At 36.5% G+C, this 20,678-nt stretch overlaps 1 protein-coding gene across 2 annotated transcripts in view; it reads left to right on the top strand.

The window, feature by feature from the left end:
- Nucleotides 1-20,678, top strand: part of Dhc93AB (Dynein heavy chain at 93AB) — a 584,738-nt gene that overhangs the window by 275,851 nt on the left and 288,209 nt on the right. For both annotated transcript variants that reach the window (XM_083127975.1, XM_083127974.1), the window contains 3 exons: nt 10,178-10,312; nt 14,000-14,119; nt 14,844-14,986. In XM_083127975.1, coding sequence (XP_082984101.1) covers nt 10,178-10,312; nt 14,000-14,119; nt 14,844-14,986 — 398 coding nt within the window. The remainder of the gene's footprint in view (nt 1-10,177; nt 10,313-13,999; nt 14,120-14,843; nt 14,987-20,678) is intronic.

Here is a 20,678-nt window from a genome sequence, read left to right as displayed (position 1 = left end):
TGGAAAACCGGAAGCTGATAGACGCCATATTGAAAAATGTTACTATTTAAGATAGAGATGTGAAATTCGGTTTGAAGGTAGATTATGCTAATTAGTGCATGGCAAATCAACATGATTGTGGAAAACCAGAAGCTGATAGATGCCATATTGAAAAATGTTACTATTTAAGATAGAGAAGTGAAATTCGGTTTGTCGGTAGATTATGCTAATTAGAGCATGGCAAATCAACATGATTGTGGAAAATCAGAAGCTGATGGATGGCATATTGAAAAATGTTACTACTTAAGATAGAGATGTGAAATTCAGTTTGTCGGTAGATTATGCTAATTAGAGCATGGCAAATCAACATGATTGTGGAAAACCAGAAGCTGATAGACGCCATATTGAAAAATGTTACTATTTAAGATAGAGAAGTGAAATTCAGTTTGACGGTAAGTTATGCTAATTAGAGCATGGCAAATAAACATGTTTGTGGAAAACCTGAAGCTGATGGACGCCACATTGAAAAATGTTACTACTTAAGATAGAGATGTGAAATTCAGTTTGTCGTTAGATTATGCTAATTAGAACATGGCAAATCAACATGATTGTGGAAAACCGGAAGCTGATGGATGCCATATTGAAAAATGTTGCTGCTTAAGATAGAGATGTGAAATTCAGTTTGTCGGTAGATTATGCTAATTATAGCATGGCAAATCAACATGATTGTGGAAAATCGGAAGTTGATGGACGCCATATTGAAAAAGGTTACATCTTAAGATACAGAAGTGAAATTCAGTTTGTGGGTAGATTATGCTAATTAGAGCATGGCAAATAAAAATTATTGTGGAAAACCGGAAGCTGATAGACGCCATTTTGAAAAATGTTACTATTTAAGATATAGAAGTGAAATTCAGTTTGACGGTAAATTATGCTAATTAGAGCATGGCAAATCAACATGATTGTGGAAAACCTGAAGCTCATGGACGCCATATTGAAAAATGTTACTACTTAAGATAGAGATGTGAAATTCAGTTTGTCGGTAGATTATGCTAATTATAGCATGGCAAATCAACATGATTGTGGAAAATCGGAAGTTGATGGACGCCATATTGAAAAAGGTTACTTCTTAAGATACAGAAGTGAAATTCAGTTTGTGGGTAGATTATGCTAATTAGAGCATGGCAAATAAACATGATTGTGGAAAACCGGAAGCTGATGAAAGCCATATTGAAAAATGTTACTTCTTAAGATAGAGAAGTGAAATTCAGTTTGTTGGTAGATTATGCTAATTAGAGCATGGCAAATAAACATGATTGTTGAAAACCTGAAGCTGATGAAAGCCATATTGAAAAATGTTACTTCTTAAGATAGAGAAGTGAAATTCAGTTTGTTGGTAGATTATGCTAATTAGAGAATGGCAAATAAACATGATTGTGGAAAACCGAAAGCTGATGGAAGCCATATTGAAAAATGTTACTTCTTAAGATAGAGAAGTGAAATTCAGTTTGTCGGTAGATTATGATAATTGTAGCATATCAAATAAACATGATTGTGGAAAATCGGAAGTTGATGGACGCCATATTGAAAAAGGTTACTTCTTAAGATACAGAAGTGAAATTCGATTTCAAGGTAGCTTATGCTAATTAGAGCATGTCAAAGCAACATGATTGTGGAAAACCGGAAGATGATGAACGCCATATTGAAAAATGTTGCATCTTAGGATAGAGAAGTGAAAATCTGTTTGATGGTAGCTAATGCTAATTAGAGCATGGCTAATCAACATGATTGTGGAAAATCGGAAGTTGATGGACGCCATATTGAAAAATGTTACTTCTCAAGATAAAGAAGTGAAATTCAGTTTTTTGGTAGATTATGCTAATTAGAGGCAAATCAAGATGATTGTGGAAAGCTGGAAGTTAATGGACGTCATATTGGAAAATTTTTGAATTTGAATTTAAAATTTTGTGTGCTTCAGCACTTAGGCTATTTTGCACCTGTCACATTATATATGTTCTCCAGCCCCTTACCATAGCTAAAATAGTAAAATTTTCTGACCGGCTAAAAGCTGAGGCTGTTAAGAGGCACTCAGCACACATAAGGACAAAACACAGGACTACACACAGAATTATACTGGCCATATGGCCAGTCGCCAAAGCCTCTTTCGTCTGCAAAATGCAGTCCAGGGTGTACTACATGGAATTGAGTTTGTCAATTGGGTGTACTAATTGAAAGGTCACCCCTTAAATCTCCCATATTGAAAAATGTTAGAGAAGTGAAATTCGGTTTCGTTGTAGCTTATGCTAATAGAGCATGACAAATCAACTAAGTTGTGGAAAACCTGAAGTTGATGGACGCCATATTGAAAAATGTTGCGTCATAAGATAGAAAAGTGAAATTCGGTTTGGTGGTAGCTTCTAATAATTACATAGAGATCTGCAAACTTGAACCATTGCCGCTCTCGACCCACCTGGCCTAATGGTAAGAAATATTCGCCCACTCCCACCCTGCGCAGCTGTTGCCTTGAACCAGTCTGACCACCCTACATAGAAGAGAGAATTTACGTGCCCGTCAGTACCCAGCCTGGTTCAAGAACGAGAGGGCTGCCGATGACTCAATGCAATTCCCTTTTCTAATTTAAGGAGTATAATTTTGTCAATATGCAGTCCATCCATTCCATCATGTTAATTTGCCATACGTAAATTAGCACAAGCTACCATATAATCGAATGTCATTTCTCTATCTGAAGAAAGTAACATTTTTCACTATGGTGCCCATTAACTTCCGGTTTTCCACAATCATGTTGATTTACCGTGCTCTAATTAGCATAAGTTACCATCAAACCGAATGTCACTTCTCTATCTCAAAAAGTAATATTTCTCAATATGTCATCCATCAACTTCTGGTTTTCTGCAATCATGTTGATTTAGCATGCACTAATTAGCAAATGCTAATACCAAACCGATTTTCAGTTCTCTATCTTATGAAGTAACATTTTTCAATATGGCATCCATCAGCATCTGGTTTTTTACAATTGTGTTGATTTGGTATGATCTAATTAGCATAAGCTACCTTCAAACCGAATTTCACTTCTCTATCTTAAGAAGTAATATTTTTCAATATGGCGTCCATCAGCTTCTGGTTTTCCACAATCATGTTGGTTTGCCATGCTCTAATTAGCATAATCTACCAACAAACTGAATTTCATTTCTGTATGTTAAGAAGTAACATTTTTCAATATGGCGTCCATCAGCTTCTGGTTTTCCACAATCATGTTGGTTTGCCATGCGCTAATTAGTACAAGCTACCTTGAAATCGAATTTTACTTCTCTATCTTAAGAAGTAAAATTTTTAATATAGGGTCAATCCATATGAAATCATACAACCTGGTTGCTTGACCATTTTTAAAAAAGTTTATTTTTTGTGGGGTGTGAGCCTCATATGTTGACAGTTCAGAACCACTCTTATTTTATTTTTACTATCACCGATTTGAAGATGGCGGGCATTTTTTTATCATGGCGCGCGTCATTTTCTCCATTCGTAAGCATCAGCGGCAACTTTTTTTTTCTCAGCTCTGGTAAGTCCTATGACAATGAGACAAAATCTGTGATGTTAAGCACATTATAGGCTACAATTATATTTCTGTGTAATTTTCTAAATATTATTCCTTCATAATAAATTTTAAGGTTAAAATTGTGTATTTTAATCGCTCAAAATGACATTTTCGGACATTTTTTTGAGGGGGAAGGCAGTTTGCTTGACACTTGAATTTTTTTGCGCAAGTACCTGTGTACCAATAGAGTACGTCAAAATTATTTGAAGCTTGAGACTTTAATATTTGTTTTTCTACAGGGTCATAAACATGTACTTTTTGTTAAAAAAATCCAAGTTCAGGGTTAAATATCTCTGGTGGGCAGTTGTTAAAAAATCTGAAATTTGTACACAATACAGTACTTCAGGATAAGTAACTTCAGTAAAAATTTTGAGTTTGAGATTTAATTGGTTTAGGAGATACAAAACTCGTGAAAAATTCAACATTTTGCATTAAATATGGCATGATTTATTTCATTTCTTATTAACATTTTGTGTTGAAATTCTGCAAACTGTAATTTGGAATGTCAATGAACAACATTACAATCCTGAAATGGTTCTGCAATAAAGTATATATACGAGGACGTCCTGAAAAGTAAAGTTTCCTATGTTTTTATTTTCTTTGTTACCTTGTAAACGCATTTTGGATTTTGAGCAACCATACATTGCACTTATAAGACTTTCCACCTTCTCCATTGAAGGTTTCAAACTTCTATCACCAGGGGGTGCTGAACTATTGCGAGGAAAATGGCAGCATGTAACCATGCAATGTTGGTGAAGCGCCTGAAGTAGCGTGCCGTGATCGAGTTTATAATCGCAGAAAATGTGCTACAAATTGACATTCATCTGAGACTGAGGGAATATTATGGGGATGAATGTGTAGACATCAGTACTGCGCGATCTTGAGTTTATCATGCTCTTAAAGAAAACCCACAGTTGAAAAAATCTCAGCTATGTGAGAGAATGGAGTGAAAGGCCAGGATCTAGAACTGATGGAGGTCATCGGATTCGTGTTCAGCTGGGGTTTTCTTTAAGAGCATGATAAACTCAAGATCGCGCAGTACTGATGTCTACACATTCATCCCCATAATATTCCCTCAGTCTCAGATGAATGTCAATTTGTAGCACATTTTCTGCGATTATAAACTCGATCACGGCATGCTACTTCAGGTGCTTAACCAACATTGCATGGTTACATGCTGCCATTTTCCTCGCAATAGTTCAGCACCCCCTGGTGATAGAAGTTTGAAACCTTCAATGGAGAAGGTGGAAAGTCTTATAAGTGCAATGTATGGTTGCTCAAAATCCAAAATGCGTTTACAAGGTAACAAAGAAAATAAAAACATAGGAAACTTTACTTTTCGGCATGCCCTCGTATATATACTTTATTGCAGAGCCATTTCATGATTGTAATGTTGTTCATTGACATTCCAAATTACAGTTTGCAGAATTTCAACACAAAATGTTAATAAGAAATGAAATAAATCATGCCATATTTAATGCAAAATGTTGAATTTTTCACGAGTTTTGTATCCTAAACCAATTAAATCTCAAACTCAAAATTTTTACTGAAGTTACTTATCCTGAAGTACTGTATTGTGTACAAATTTCAGATTTTTTAACAACTGCCCACCAGAGATATTTAACCCTGAACTTGGATTTTTTTTAACAAAAAGTACATGTTTATGACCCTGTAGAAAAACAAATATTAAAGTCTCAAGCTTCAAATAATTTTGACGTACTCTATTGGTACACAGGTACTTGCGCAAAAAAATTCAAGTGTCAAGCAAACTGCCTTCCCCCTCAAAAAAATGTCCGAAAATGTCATTTTGAGCGATTAAAATACACAATTTTAACCTTAAAATTTATTATGAAGGAATAATATTTAGAAAATTACACAGAAATATAATTGTAGCCTATAATGTGCTTAACATCACAGATTTTGTCTCATTGTCATAGGACTTACCAGAGCTGAGAAAAAAAAGTTGCCGCTGATGCTTACAAATGGAGAAAATGACGCGCGTCATGATAAAAAAATGCCCGCCATCTTCAAATCGGTGATAGTAAAAATAAAATAAGAGTGGTTCTGAACTGTCAATATATGAGGCTCACACCACTCAAAAAATAAACTTTTTTAAAAATGGTCAAGCAACCAGGTTGTATCATTTCATATGGATTGACCCTATAGTGTCCATCATCTTCCGGTTTTCTACAATCATGTTGATTTAGCGTGCACTAAATAGCAAAATCTACCATCAATCTGAATTTCCCTACTCCATCTTGAAAAGTAACATTTTTCAATATGGCATCCATCAATTTCCAGTTTTCCACAATCATGTTGATTTGCCATACTCTAATTAGCATAAGCTACCTTGAAATCGAATTTCACTTCTCCTCTTAAGAAGTAATATTTTTCAATATGGCATCTAATTTCCAGTTTTACCAAAATCATGTTGATTGTCAATGCCATAATTAGTATAGGTCAATCAAAATTTAAGATATATACCTTAGATGGTAACATTTCTAAATATGTCGTACATTAACTTCCCCTTTTTTCCATATGTATTAATTGGTAATAATCTAATTACCTTAAACTATCATCATGTCGAACTTTCAATACTTTGCTTGAAAATATTTATTTTTTTCAATGTGTTGGCATCAAGTTGCACCCTAATATTACGTGTATTGGTTATATAAAGTAACATTATTTATAACAAATCTCAGGATTCTATATTTTTTATATATATATATATTGCCTACAACCTCCAATAATATTTGCTATTATCGATTGTTCAAGAATTCGACAATGAAAGTTTTAAAATAAAGAGTTACGTGACTTACATATTTTCTCATCCATTCAATACCCATTTGATTTGTTGAAAATAGGTTTTGTTACAATTGTACCTGATCCCAAAGTTTCAGGTATACCCATCATGATTTTGTACTGGTATGATTCTAAGGAGAGGTACATACCGTAACGGAACCAGCATTCCGAGAAGGAATAAGTTCCATGCTTTCTGGTACAGGTATTTTAACATTCTACTCTGTGTACCCAAAGCTGTCATCCCCGAAGCTCTCTCAGGTACGAACGGAACAGTACAGCAGAAGTGTTACTATTCGCCTTACCAAGTGGTTCTGGTATTTCCTTGGAACGGTCCACAGGACTTGGGCCAATACACGGTACCCGGTACGGAAATAACGTGGAACGGTGACAAATACCAATGAATTGCGTTGTTACAGGTCCCTGCTCAAAAGTGCATTTCTGGAAAAAAATTTAATGCTGCCTTCCACCAGTTATTAATTTATTTAATTTTCTGTATGGAATAAATTGATAATGTCAATAATTGAAAAATATCTCAATGAATGAGGCTTAACAAGGTAGCAAACCCGGTGTAAATATCTCTTACGGTTTTCGTGATATAAATTTTCAAGGTTTGGGTTGTGCAACTTTTGAAACACTCCGTATTTACACCATAGTAGTTTTGAACTTTTAGAAAAGAATAATTCTTTAATAATCATTAGTAGTGTTTGGATTTTCGTGACTTAACATATTTGTTTTTTGGTAAGGGTGATGTGTTCCCTAAATATATAGGCATTCATATTATGAATATACTAATTAAATTATGGTGCATTTTAAGGGCATATTTAGACATATTTGTCCATTTTGACGTGATAGAGCATATTTTGTTAGATGTTCGGTCATATTCATCATATTTTTGCTTTTTCAAGGAATATACAGCCATTTTCGAAGTGGATTCATTCTTGCCCCCATGTTCACTCAAGTTGTTGAATTTTTTACAATTATACATCCCAGTTTATTATCTGAATAGAATAATGGTTAAAAACCAATGTCATTCGGCTCACGTTCTGTGGTATTGAGAGAAAAATTTTCTCCCAATAATTTTTTTGCAATAGAGCAAAATGTATTAGGTCAGTCAAAAAGTAAATGCAATCATTTTTTTAAATTTTTCACAGCAACAATAGAAACCTTACAATGATATCATTTTCCAACATAGTCCCCCTGCACTTCAATACACTTGGTCCAACATTCCACAAGTTTTCCGATACCATGAGAAAAAAAGGTTTTCCGTTGAGCAGCAAGCTACGTATGCACCACTTCCTTCACCTGTTGATCTGTGTCGAATTGACGGCCTCTTAAAGCATCTTTAAGTGGACCGAACAGATGGTAATCCAACGGGACGAGATTGGGACTGTATGCAGGATGCTCTAACACCTCGAAGCCCAGATTCTGAAGAGTTTGAGTGGTTTTGGCGGCGGTATGGGGACGCACGTTGTCATGGAACAAAAGAATGCCTTCCGACAATCAACCTCGTCGTTTGCTTCGAATTGCAGGCTTCAACTTGTTCGAAAGCATATCACTGTATCGTTCACTGTTTATTGTTGTCCCCTTTTCCACATAATGTTCCATAATTACCCCTTCTGAGTCCCAAAAAAGTGTGAGCATCACTTTTCCTGCAGTGTTTTGACACTTGACCTTTTTTTTTCACTGGAGATTCAAGGTGTTTCCATTCCATGCTCTGGCGTTTGCTCTCAGGTTCGAAGTGATGGATCCATGTTTCATCTCCAGTGATGATTCGTTTCAAAAAGGCTTCACCTTCGTTAGCATGTCTGTCCAATAATTGCTGACAGATTCTCACACGATTTCGCTTGTTCTCGTCAGTGAGTTCTTTAGGGACCCATCTCGCACAGAATTTATGAAAGTTGAGCCTGTTATGGATAATTTCATATGCAGAACCATGACTAATGTACATATGGTTTGCCACTTCATCAACAGTCACTCGTTGGTTATTCAGAACCAGCTCACGGACTTGCTCAATGTTGTCATCAGTAGTGGATGTGGCTGGCTGGTAAACACTTCGCAGCGGTAAAACATTGTCACCGTATTGTGCTGAAAGTCTTCTATGGATTTCAGCTCATGGTACACCTTCTGATTACAAAAAACGGATGACAGAACGCTGTTCTTCTGTGGTGCACATGGACAGTGATGCAGCCATGTTTACTTGGCAACTCTGCAGAGCGAACTGAAGTGCCACAGCCGAAGACAACAATACTATCTATCTATCTTTACTTTTTGACTAACCTAATATGATACTTTTTTTTTCAAAAACTTTCCTAATTTTTCTTGACGCTTGTTGTCCCACTTCACCACAAGCACCATCTAAGTTATTCACAGTTTTATTTACAACCAAAATGGGGAAAGTTTTGGAAAAATAACAAAGGGTATTTGTATCTTGTGCTCTATTGCAAAAAAAATATTTGGAGAATTATTTTCTTTAGATTCTCCAGAACTTGAGCTAAATGGCATTGTTTACTTTAAATATGCTCCTTTTGTGTCAGACAAAGTAGAAAGAAGCTTTTCTCAGCGCAGAGTTTCATGACAGGCTATTGCAGAATAAACTTCAGTACAAGACTTAGCTGGCTGACAATAGGCAATCATTGTTATTTGAAAATTTACAGAAATAATTCATTGTACATTGCATCTCAGGGTTTGTAAAGTGAACAAAATATAGTACTGAGTATGTGAAAATATCTCAGCATATGTTAAATATTGGTGTTTGAAACAGTTCAGTTGTAAGGGCATATTTCTCATTTATGCTGCATATGTTTTAAAATTTTAGGTTATTAAAGCATTTTTTATTTTGCATATTCTGGTGATTTTTAGGTCATAAAAATCGTAATCCTAATCATTAGCCTGTGCATTTCAAGTATTGTGTAGAAACTCACCCATGAAACCTTGTTTCTATTCCCTACCCAACAGTCAAATACTGCTTAGTTTTTCTTCACTTGATTACCTTTACATGTAAATTTAATACCTAAAACTTGGTTAAGTGCGATTCTAACTGTAACTAAAATATCCCAACATGTCCATGTACACTAATGGTCCTAATGATTTGGTTTTGTAAATTATGATTCTTTGTCTGGAAAACCTGAACAAGCCAGGGAATTATATTTTTATAAAATTGTAGACATCCTGACCATTGTATTAATAAAATTGCAAAATAATTTTACCTATCAGACATTTCTATAACTAGCCTATAACTTTGTTCAAGATCGTTCCATTTTGTTATTAATCTTTTGAATGAGAAGGTATAATTCATACCCTAGTTTTGCATACAAAGTGTACAATTTCTTTATAGAAGGGAAAACTTATTGGTGTTACCTGGCTACATAGATTACTTAAAGAAGTAAATCTACCATTGAGATTCTTCATGGAACAGTTGCAATTGTATACTCTGTAGAATATTGATTATTATTGATATCTGTAATTTTTTTATTGGTACTCTATTGCTGTCAGCAATGATGTCAGCTGTCATGTAGATCCATCCCTGTTATGCTTATCTTTTTTACTTAGCTCTGTAGGTTAATTGCAACAATGAGGATGAATGAGATGAAGGCATGGACACATAGAAACACAGGATTTGAGCTTACAACTCCTGCTTTTTAATGTACAGTCACGGACACTGCCGACTTGTAATGAATACATTGACTTTCAATGGAATCGTTACATGCCGGCAGTGTCCTTGACTGTACATATAAATTATGATATAAGCATATCTCTGAACTTTATTTTGATTATTTTTTCTAGTCCCTGCATCTTGTTATGGGTGGTGGACCTGCAGGCCCTGCCGGTACTGGTAAAACCGAAACCACCAAAGATCTTGGTCGAGCTTTGGGAATGATGGTCTATGTATTTAACTGCTCAGAGCAAATGGACTATAAGGTAAGTATGTTTATAATTAGTATAAAGTCTCATTCTAACTGTACTGTTCTGTAGTCTACTTTGGTGAGTTAATTGATTACAGTTAATGAAAAGCTCTGCTTCAAGATCTTGTTAGCTTTTGTTGTCATATCTCATTTTCTCATTCTCATATTGCTTTGCCATATTCATAGAGGTTATAGTTTGTAGTTAGTACCATATGGAAACATACCTGCTTGTTGGCCAAGCTTGTTAAGTGGTTTTCCTTCAATCTTGCCACCAAAGTTCCCAACCTGGGCTTGACTCTTCTTTGTGAGTGTCCAGTCATCAATTTCATCTAATCATCACTTATTCTCATTGTTGCAGTTAGCCAAAAGTGGCAAAAAGTGATGCTAAATAACAAAATTACAATTATGTGGAAACATAAGGATAATCTATATTCATGCACCACCAAAAGCACAAAAGCAACATAAAATAACAAAAAGGTGAAAGAGTTAGTTGTGCAACTATCATGACAGGAAGTGGATTTTTAATTCCTCCCCCAAGCCTGTAATTACAGTGCCACCAAAGCCTAAAGTGATGTTAACTTAGCATATTTTAATTTAGAGTTGGGACACGATTCATTATTGGTATCAGCCAATATAGGCACCTTGGTGTACCAAGTTAATAGTATAATTACCTGTATTTTACCAGTCGAATATATCTATAAATAGACTATAATTTAGTGCAAAATTGTGTCATTTTGTTACAAATTCTATATGTATTGCCATATACGAGGTATGGCAATAAAGTTTCCAGATTGTTTTTTTATTCATTTCAGGTCTTGTTGATAAGAAAGAGCTGGGTAGGATACTGACCTGCAGCCTTTTTTTTTTCAAAGCAAAACCCATTGGAGTCACCTGATTACAAGTGTTACATACAGAGAATATTTGCAATTTTTACATATCGGTGCCTAATTTCATATTGGTCCATCCCTATTGTGCACAGTCTGACAATTAAGTAATAAGACTGATTTCATATTGTGAAAAGGAAACAAAATAATTGAACACTGCCAGTTTATTACTCAAAGTACATCTTCCTGCATCAATTAATACAGCAATTGACACGGTTGACCAACGATCAATATGACATCTGCATGTGGCATGACTTGAAAATTGGACGTCACAACCTGTTGGATGGTCCTGTGTTCATCAAAAGTGCATAATTTCAGCAGCAGCTTCACTTTCCAGAACAGAAAATAATCACTGGGGGATAAATTTGAAGATCAAGAGGAAGATTCAACACATTCATTTGTTTTTGGACTAGGAATACCCAGACAAACACTGCTGCCTGGCATCGTGCATCATCGTGGAGCAGGAATCAACTGCCCATCTCAGGAAACTGAGCTCGGAGAGGGTCAGTTCTCTTTCATAATCATTCAGAACACTACGATAGCAACAGCCAATTACAGTTTCATCCTCTGGAACAAATACATTATGAATAATGCCTTTGCTGTTAAAAAACCACAATATTTTCTTCACCTTTGATTTTTCGATTTGCATTTTCTTCCCTCTTGGTAAATTTAGCAACTTCTATCCTGCGATTTGTTGGTTCGTACAAGAACTGTAGTAAAAATGCTCTGTTTTGTCCTTCACAACAATAGAATTCCAGAAATGTTTTTTCTCACAAGCAGTTTTCAGAATGTCATTCATGAAACTTGAAGTTCACTAGCTGCTTCATAGCTATTACGTAACGATACCCTTACACCTCCCTCATGACATGGTGGCATAATTCCCACCATGCTCATTGCAAGTTCATGAGGTGTTGCCAGGTTGTGGATTAGGGATCACACTGCATCATGAATGTGTTACTTCACAGATAGAATGTACACATGGAACAATATACAGGGTGTCATTTTAATGGCGCCCACGGACCACAGATTCGTATAGAGGACATCAAAACAAACAACTTTTCTCCGTAACATTTTTCTCATTGGTGCGTCTATTCGACGCTACAGCCGTTCAAAAAAGACAGTTTTGCCGCCTGGATGCTGGCAACCCAACACAACATTTGGTCGTATCTGTGACGTAATTTCCTGAGGCGAAACGGCGCACGGCAGGGTTGCAAGGAACACACAAATTTTGTGAAAATGACAAACTACCAACCATATCATTAGCTGAAAAACGAAGCGAGAAACGCGTCCAATAGACCGAACATCATAGAGTACCAGCTAGATGATGAGTAGTCATCTCAGGAGAAGGGGGAAGTGAACCAACGATATGAGAAATGGTAAAAAAGTATTCAAAATGAAGTGTCAATATCGGATCTTGTCTCAGCCTACATGTCAGATATTAACAATAATAAATTTTATTGGCCTTGCAGCTTACATGTGGCTGTTTACGCCCAACTACATGTCAAATATTTGCAAATCTAATTAGTTGCAAATTTGATATCTACAGGTTTGTGTCCAGATGCCTTGTGGTACTTTTGTGCTGATAACGGAAGTATCCGAGGTTCACGTTGTTACATTACGGCTAAAACACGTACAACCACAGTAGCAATGTAATGATGAATCAGTAACGAATATACTGCCCTGTTCGCAGTTGCAAACTAATTATTACATGTGTATCCGGTGCATAGATAAACACAGTTGTCGGAGAGCTTGTATTAGTACTACTTAGTATATCCCTGTATTTCCAACCATTTGTGTCACTTGCCTCATAATGCCCTGAATATACTATGTGTTGCTTACCTTTGGAATTTTCAGTTCTTTCATTTCTATTTTGTCATCTGTTCAGTGTGTCACAGACAACTAGTATCAGAAGGACGAAGTGGATAGACTAAATTGTAGATTCCAACTTGGTAACTAGATTTGAAAATATTTGACATGTAAGCTGAGACAAAATTCGATTTGACCACTTCCACTTGAATTCTATTTCTTTATAACATTTTTCGTATCGTTTGTCTAGTTTCTGTTAGGTTACAGAACGTGTTTTCTCATTTTGTTTTACGGTACATAATGTGGCTGATTGTAGCTATGTCATTTTTCATGGAATATGTGTGTTCCTGGTAACCCTGGAACGCATCGCTTCACGACGGGATATGACGTCACAAATGCAATCAAATGTTGTGTGTGGTTGCCAGCATTCAGGCGGCAAAACTGGCTTTTTTGAACGACTGTAGCGCCGAAACTACGCACCAAGGAGAGAAATGTTACTGAGAAAAGTTGTTTGTTTTTATGTCCTCTATACGAATCTGTGGTCCGTGGGCGCCATTAAAATGACACCCTGTATAATCAGTCTCATTACTTTAATGGTCAGACTCTGTATAATATGAAGAGAAATTACTAAACTTGTGGCATATCAACCCTCTGTGGACTAAGGCCTGTCAAGCATCTCTTCCTTGGGTGATGCATGGTCAGTGTCTCGTGTCATAACACTGTTGTTTTCTGCATTTGAAGACCTGATTCTGGCATTATTGCATTCAAGTAACTCCCCATTTTATCCTGTTTGGTCCACACTAATATTTTGGTGCTCTCACTAGTGATTGAACCTGAGACTGCTCACAGGAATGCTAACCATTCAGCTATATGGGAAGCTGGAGTATGATTAAGTGTCAGTAACAATTCATTCGTATGTTCTTAATGTTAAAATTATAATCAAAATTTGCTAAATTACTTTTGTAAGTAATTTTCTTTGATATTACTCTGATATGAATATAATTTTGTTACAGTCATGTGGCAACATATACAAAGGTCTTGCACAAACTGGTGCTTGGGGATGTTTTGATGAATTCAACCGAATCTCTGTTGAGGTGCTCTCTGTGGTGGCAGTTCAAGTGAAATCAGTGCAGGTAAACACTTCAGAAATTAATATCGGAAAATAAAATTCTTTACGTCATAGTCATAAACACATACGTAAACAAATCAGAACAAGAAATGTCATAGTAGTACCATCAGAGTTGTTTATAATTATCTGTAGTACCATTGTTAAGTATTGTAATGAGAACTATGAAATCAAGGTACTTACAAATGTTACAAATATTTTTCTCTGTTTGGTATCAGTATTGGCTTCGGTTCTAGATGTGTGACCTCTTACAAAAAAAATCTAATTTTCAGAGTTTTGAACCAATTATTTCAATTATGTGGTATAATATGAAGACATGTAGTTCTGACTTTTCCTGCAAACAACATGCAAGTTTTTGCACCAACTCATTTATTTCGTTTCATTCGTTATTCTGAACTGAACTAATTAATTGAACTTCATTTATGTTGGGGATTATCAAAATAGAAAGCTTATCGCTTTTTTTTTTAATTGGAACATCAGTTTTCAGGAAGGGCGGTTTTTCTGGTTTGAGTGCTCTTGCAATGCCTGTAAGTAGAAGTAATGAAGTAACCTACAATGAAAACTGTACAATGTATCATATTTCAAGTGAGCAAATCATATTTCACTTTTTCTTGGTGCTAAACATAAATTTATATTTGTTAATTTGCTCAGTGGGTTATGAAATCATGTTATGAAGCTATGCCCACAGCACACACATACTCTTTTCTGAGCATTTCTTATTGCAATTTCAGGATGCCATCCGTGAGAAGAAAAAGAAGTTTAATTTCATGGGTGAGATCATAAGTTTGAAGCCATCAGTTGGAATATTTATTACAATGAACCCTGGGTATGCTGGTCGTACAGAGCTACCAGAAAATCTCAAGGCTCTCTTCAGGTCAGTTCCAGAATGTTTCTTATCAATGAGTAAATATTGCTTTAATACCACTTACTTTTCTTGTTTCTCTACAAATAATAATAATAACCTAAAAGTGGTGAGAACAGTGAAACAGCAAAGTGGAAGACAATCTGTTATACATTTTCTTATGAATAGATAGTAACTTGAAGCAGGTAAAACACTTCACTCAATCAAAATTAATTTTCCTTCAGTAGTAACCTGATGCAGGTAAAACACTTCAAAAAGGTAAAGATAAAAAAAAAAGTTAAAGTGCTCCCCTGTGCTTAGCACCATGCCATGAAGGCGTATAGGGGGTGTGGGGGTAACGCCCCACACTTTCTTGATCCGGTCGTGAGTGCGGGTGATGTGATCAGCATCACGCCCCTGACCGCCTTTACCCCCCAGGGTTTCCCCCAGGTACCCATGTCATTTGACGCTGGGTGGGCGCCGGAGCCGCTTCCAACGTTAGAAAAGTTCCCGGATTTGAACCGGCCGGGGATCGAACCCAATCAAAATTAATTTTCCTTCAGTAGTAACCTGAAGCAGGTAAAACACTTCACTCAATCAAAATCAATTTTCCTTCAGTGTCTACAGTTTATTACTCAGTATATATTACAATCTTCAAACAACATTCATAAATGTAATGAAAATAATTATCAACAACAAGTACAACTTCAAATACAATTTAACTTGGGATGTAACAATAAACTTTAAGCTTGAGATTTATCCTATTCTGTTTTATTTCAGCTATGATACTGTCTTAAGTCTTTTCTTTTTAAAGAAAAGGGCAAATTATTATTAATTATATTTAGGTTCATAAAGGGTCCAAGAATTATCATACATACAGTCTGAAATGGCTTTATCAACTATATTCAGGGTGTTTTACTATCTGGAAAACTTGAAAATCATTGGAAAGCCATGAAATTTAATATTATCAGCAGGTTTTAGCCCTCAAAACATACTTTATTTGTATTACTTTGAAACTTTTCTTCTTAATTCAAAGTGGTTTTACATTTTTTCGTGTGACAGTGGGAAATTGTCTACAAATATGAAAGTTGTGTTTAAATTTGTTGTGGACAAACTATGTTTCAATTTAATATACTGAGTATTACTGGTAGTTAGAGCAACATTTTTATATTAAACACTGTAGGAAATCTAGACCAATAAATTATTATTATTAGTTACTACCTTCCTCATTGCAATTTTTGAAGGGTGTTAAGTTGATAGTAGCAAATTAATAAATTTTACTATAATTTATGTGTTATTTACTTTATAATTATTAAGAATTTTTAGAAAGATTTTTTTTTCTTTTTTGTTAACCATTAATCAGTGCATGGTAAGTATCATGTAAAAGCACACCTGATATTTGCTAACTCCCCCTACTGAACTGACAATTACTGCTTAGTTTCACTTCGCGTTTGAAGTGAATATTCTAAACATGGCTATGTGGGATTCTGCGTGTGAGTGTTTAACAGAAATATAGTGACCTTCTCACACACATGTTCATTTATGTTCATTAATTGCCCTAATAATTTGATGTGGAAAATTTTTGGGTCTTCGTGTGGAAAAGTCTTGGAATTTTGTTTTTCCAAAATTGTAGACTTTACTAATGCACCCCAACATAAATCTCGGTTACCCATGTGTCCCAGGATAACCTAACCACAATAAACTTACAACATTTTAAAACATTAAATGATAATTGTAATATTGAAGATGATAAAAAGAACCTATAGCCTCCCTGATGGCGCAGTGGTAGCATCGTCACCTTGTAACCAAGGGGTACCGGGTCTAATACCCGGTGGAGGCACATAGTGGTTTGGATCCCACTTTAAAATGTAGGTCCAGTGTCGATTAGCCTTACTGTGCATAAAGTGGACTTAAAACACCAAATCAAAATAAAAAAAATGAGATAAAAAGAACCTAAACGAATAATTACCATGTCACATGGGCCACACTTGAAATATACTAAACTACAGTTTACTGTAATCTCTTTAGGATATGCATTTCTCTGTTCCCAGTTAGTATGGTTCTGCCACACCAGGCATTCCTCCAGTACAGCTTGGCTTTCTATCCAATTTCAGAGTTCAGTTTTACTCGCCTGATGACTAAAGCTGATGTCATTAATATCTTTGGCAAGTTCTATACAATCTTGTTCATCCTAGCTATTTTCATTCACATCCATTTCAAAATTGTCCTTCCATCTTTGTCTTTCCTGTAAAACTTTTCCATGCTTAATAAATGGCCTGCTTATCAATATTTAAAATTTTATTATTCCAATAAAGTGAGGGGTCAATGTAGAATATGCAGTCAGTATTATGCAGTCCTCTTCTCTTTTAGGTTCAAATATTTTTCCAAGAAGTTTGTTTTCAAAGACTCATTATTGACAGACTAAATGCAAAATTACTGTTGTCTATTTTAAACTTTAGATTTTTTTATGTTTAGAAATAGGAAAGTGATATGCATTACCTGAATTATGTCTGATTTGCATTTTCCCTTTAACAATATTTTCATTTGTTCATATTACTCCTCGGGAGACCCGGGTTCGATTCCCAGGGTGGGTGATTGAAGGTTGTATTTTTTCCGGGCTTGTCCCCGTGTAAAGCAGCTCTGGAGCTCACCCAGCCTCAAATCAATGGGTACCTGGGGCCATTGATTTGGTGGGCTGGTGGGTCAGAGCATGGTGCTGATCACATCACCTTCAAAATGACCTAGATTGTGAATGCACGAGGCCCTCCCCACACATCCCCTAAAAGTGCCTTCATGGCATGGTGCTATTACTTTAATTTGGAAACAGATTTGAATGAATGGTTTCAGTGAAACAATGTTTGACATTCGTGGATTTTAAGGTTTCCTGCTTTATACATTTATACAGGGTGTGGTAGAGAAGACACATGATTTGGAAAGTCCACTACTTATCAAGCAAAAGGGTGGTCAAGCCACAATCCTTGCCAATAGGCAGCTTAGATGATGCAATGCTAATAGCCATGGCACCCTGGATCCATGAACATCAGGTGTTTGTCACTGAAAATTATTTGAAGAGTATTGAACCCCTGTAACTTACATTCAACACCTTTTCTAAAGACTATTTTTTATGGTGTCACCTTACAACAAAATTTACAAAAGCAAATCACACAACACGGAGCTGGAAAAGTCAATTTTCCTGAAATTGCAGAATTTCAAGGAAAGGCTGCAAAAGTTCATATAGAAGAAAGGGTGACACTTGATGGACATTGTTTTTCAGATATAACTTAAAAACTGAATTGTTGACTTATTGTTGTTTCTAAACTGCATTGTAAAAACCTTGCATTTCCTCTACCACTTCTTGTATCTCTCATTAGAAACTTGTCCTGCACTATAAGCTCTTTAGCCACAAACCTGTGAAAAACATATAAGTAAAATGGATATTCTACTGTATCAGCAGAAAATTTTGGTTATTACCAAACACTTGGTTTTGACTGATAAACATGCATTTAGATGTGCCTTTGCTAAGTTCCAAAAATATGTCCTTTCCTGCTTTTAAAAGTATCTTTGTATTATTCTTAATTGTACTTAACATCGGTCCCTAGTATATCGTCATGATCTGCTTCTCTATTGCTAACACTTTCAGTCTTTCGTTAGTTTCTTCTACCTACCTAACAGCATATTCTAAGACAAAATTAAAAATAGCAAAGAAAATGAAGCATCTCCTTTTTTCTAAATAATTTTTGTTTTGAATCACTGTTGCATTTTGGTGCTATTGTTTTACTTGAAGTATGCTTATTTTCATCAAACAACACCATTGTTTGGCATATTTCAAGTTTATATTCATGAAAAAATAATTGAAATTAGTTATTAAAATCTGCAAATATTAGGCACATCCATTACGTAAGTTTCCCACTCGCCCACAGGTGGTAGGCCATGTGTATTGAAACCGGTTTTGTACGTGCGTGAGAGGCACATGCCCTGCCTAGTGAATGTCCTAGAAGATGCCTCCCGAAAGTCCTCAGTAGCATCGCGGCAGCGATGAAACATGGCGGCTCTTATTCCATCTCCCGCCACATGCGAGGTTCGTTCGGTGATCAAGTTCTTGAATGCACAAAACATACAGCCGATCAAAATTCATCGTCAGCTGTGCCAGGTGTATGGGCCAGACGTCATGAGGAAGCAGATGGTGCGTCGGTTGTGCAAGATATTTACTGAAGGCCGGCAGAATGTGCATGACGATGAGCACAGTGGGTGGCCATCTGCCATTATGGACGAGCTTGTGGAGCAGGTGCAGCAGCGCATATTAGAGGATCATCGCATCATGATCACGGAACTCAGCAGCCATTTCCCGCAGATTTCTTGGTTGTTGTTGCACGACATTGTTACCAAACGCCTCTTGTTCCGGAAATTGTGTGCCCGGTGGGTGCCGAAACAACTGATGCCCGAACACAAAGGAAAACACATGGGCATGGCGTTGACATTTCGGGAGCATTACCATGATGATGACGATTTTCTCAACCGGATCATCACAGGGGATGAAATGTGGGTTGCATACAGCACCCCAGAAAGTAAGCAGCAGTCCATGTATTAGCGTCACAATGGACCTCCATACAGGACGAAGTTCAAACAGACTGTGTCGGCACGAAAAGTGATGTGCACGGTGTACTGGGATAGACAAGGCATTCTGCTCATCGAGTTTCTGCCCAGAGGTGAGACTGTGAACGCTAACCGTTACTGTGAAACCCGTGGAAAATTACGACGAGCCATTTAGAATAAGCGACGTGGTAATCTCAGTGCCAGGGTGATCTTGCTGCACGACAAGGTGCATATGGCTAGGTGCACTGCTGCCCTTCTGGACAGGTTAGGTTGGATGGTGTTTGATCATCCATCGTACAGCCAGGATCTCGCTGCCAGTGATTAGCACCTGTTCTTGCACTAAAAAAGTTCCTGTCCGGTCTACATTTTCACAACGATGAAGAGGTTCAAACGGCTGTCACACAGTGGTTCATCACCCAGGCGGAGGACTTCTACGACGCAGATATACAGAAGTTGGTCCCATGCTTTGACAAGTGCCTGAATTCCAGCAGGAATTATGTTGACAAGTAACTGGACAAGTGCTGTATTTGTGGCAATAAATCATTAAATGAAATAATGTTTTCTTTTTGTGCACAACCCCAGGTAAACTTACTTTCTGGATGCGCCTCATAAAACACCACAGCTTAATTTACATAAATATATCAGCTTCCTTTGCATTAAGGAAATCCACAGGAAGAAAATGTGCTCCTTGCTGCTTTATCTAGATTTTTGTTGCAATATACAGGGTGTTTCGTAAGTTCATTTACAACACTTGGGAGGTGATTGTACGAGTGAAAATAAGGTGGAAAGTTCATGTAACGAAATTCCGGAAACGGCTTTGTTGCCAAGTTATGGACATTTGAAAACGTGGGAAAATGATTTTCCGAAGTGAATAATCTCAAAACGGGTGGAGAGAAGTCGTCGGTGTTGGGCGGTCCACTAAGAAATTGAGTACGCTCTTGTCAAAAAATCACGCGGCAATGTTGTGCAATGTCGGCGCAAGGGATTCCCCAAAGGATGCGAACGAAGATGTTGACAGGAGTTCGGTGAGTGTGCGTTCTGCATGAGCTGGTATCGACGATAATTGGCATGTGTTGAATGGCACCAAAAAACAAATAAAATTTCCTGAGCGAAGGGCACCATGACGTAAAAA

Source organism: Lepisma saccharinum, chromosome 9 (assembly GCF_977018435.1).
Source record: "Lepisma saccharinum chromosome 9, izLepSacc3.1, whole genome shotgun sequence".
NCBI classification, from domain to species: Eukaryota; Metazoa; Arthropoda; class Insecta; order Zygentoma; family Lepismatidae; genus Lepisma; species Lepisma saccharinum.
Note: the sequence above shows the minus strand (reverse complement) of the source record. Positions and strands in the feature narration are given on the sequence as shown.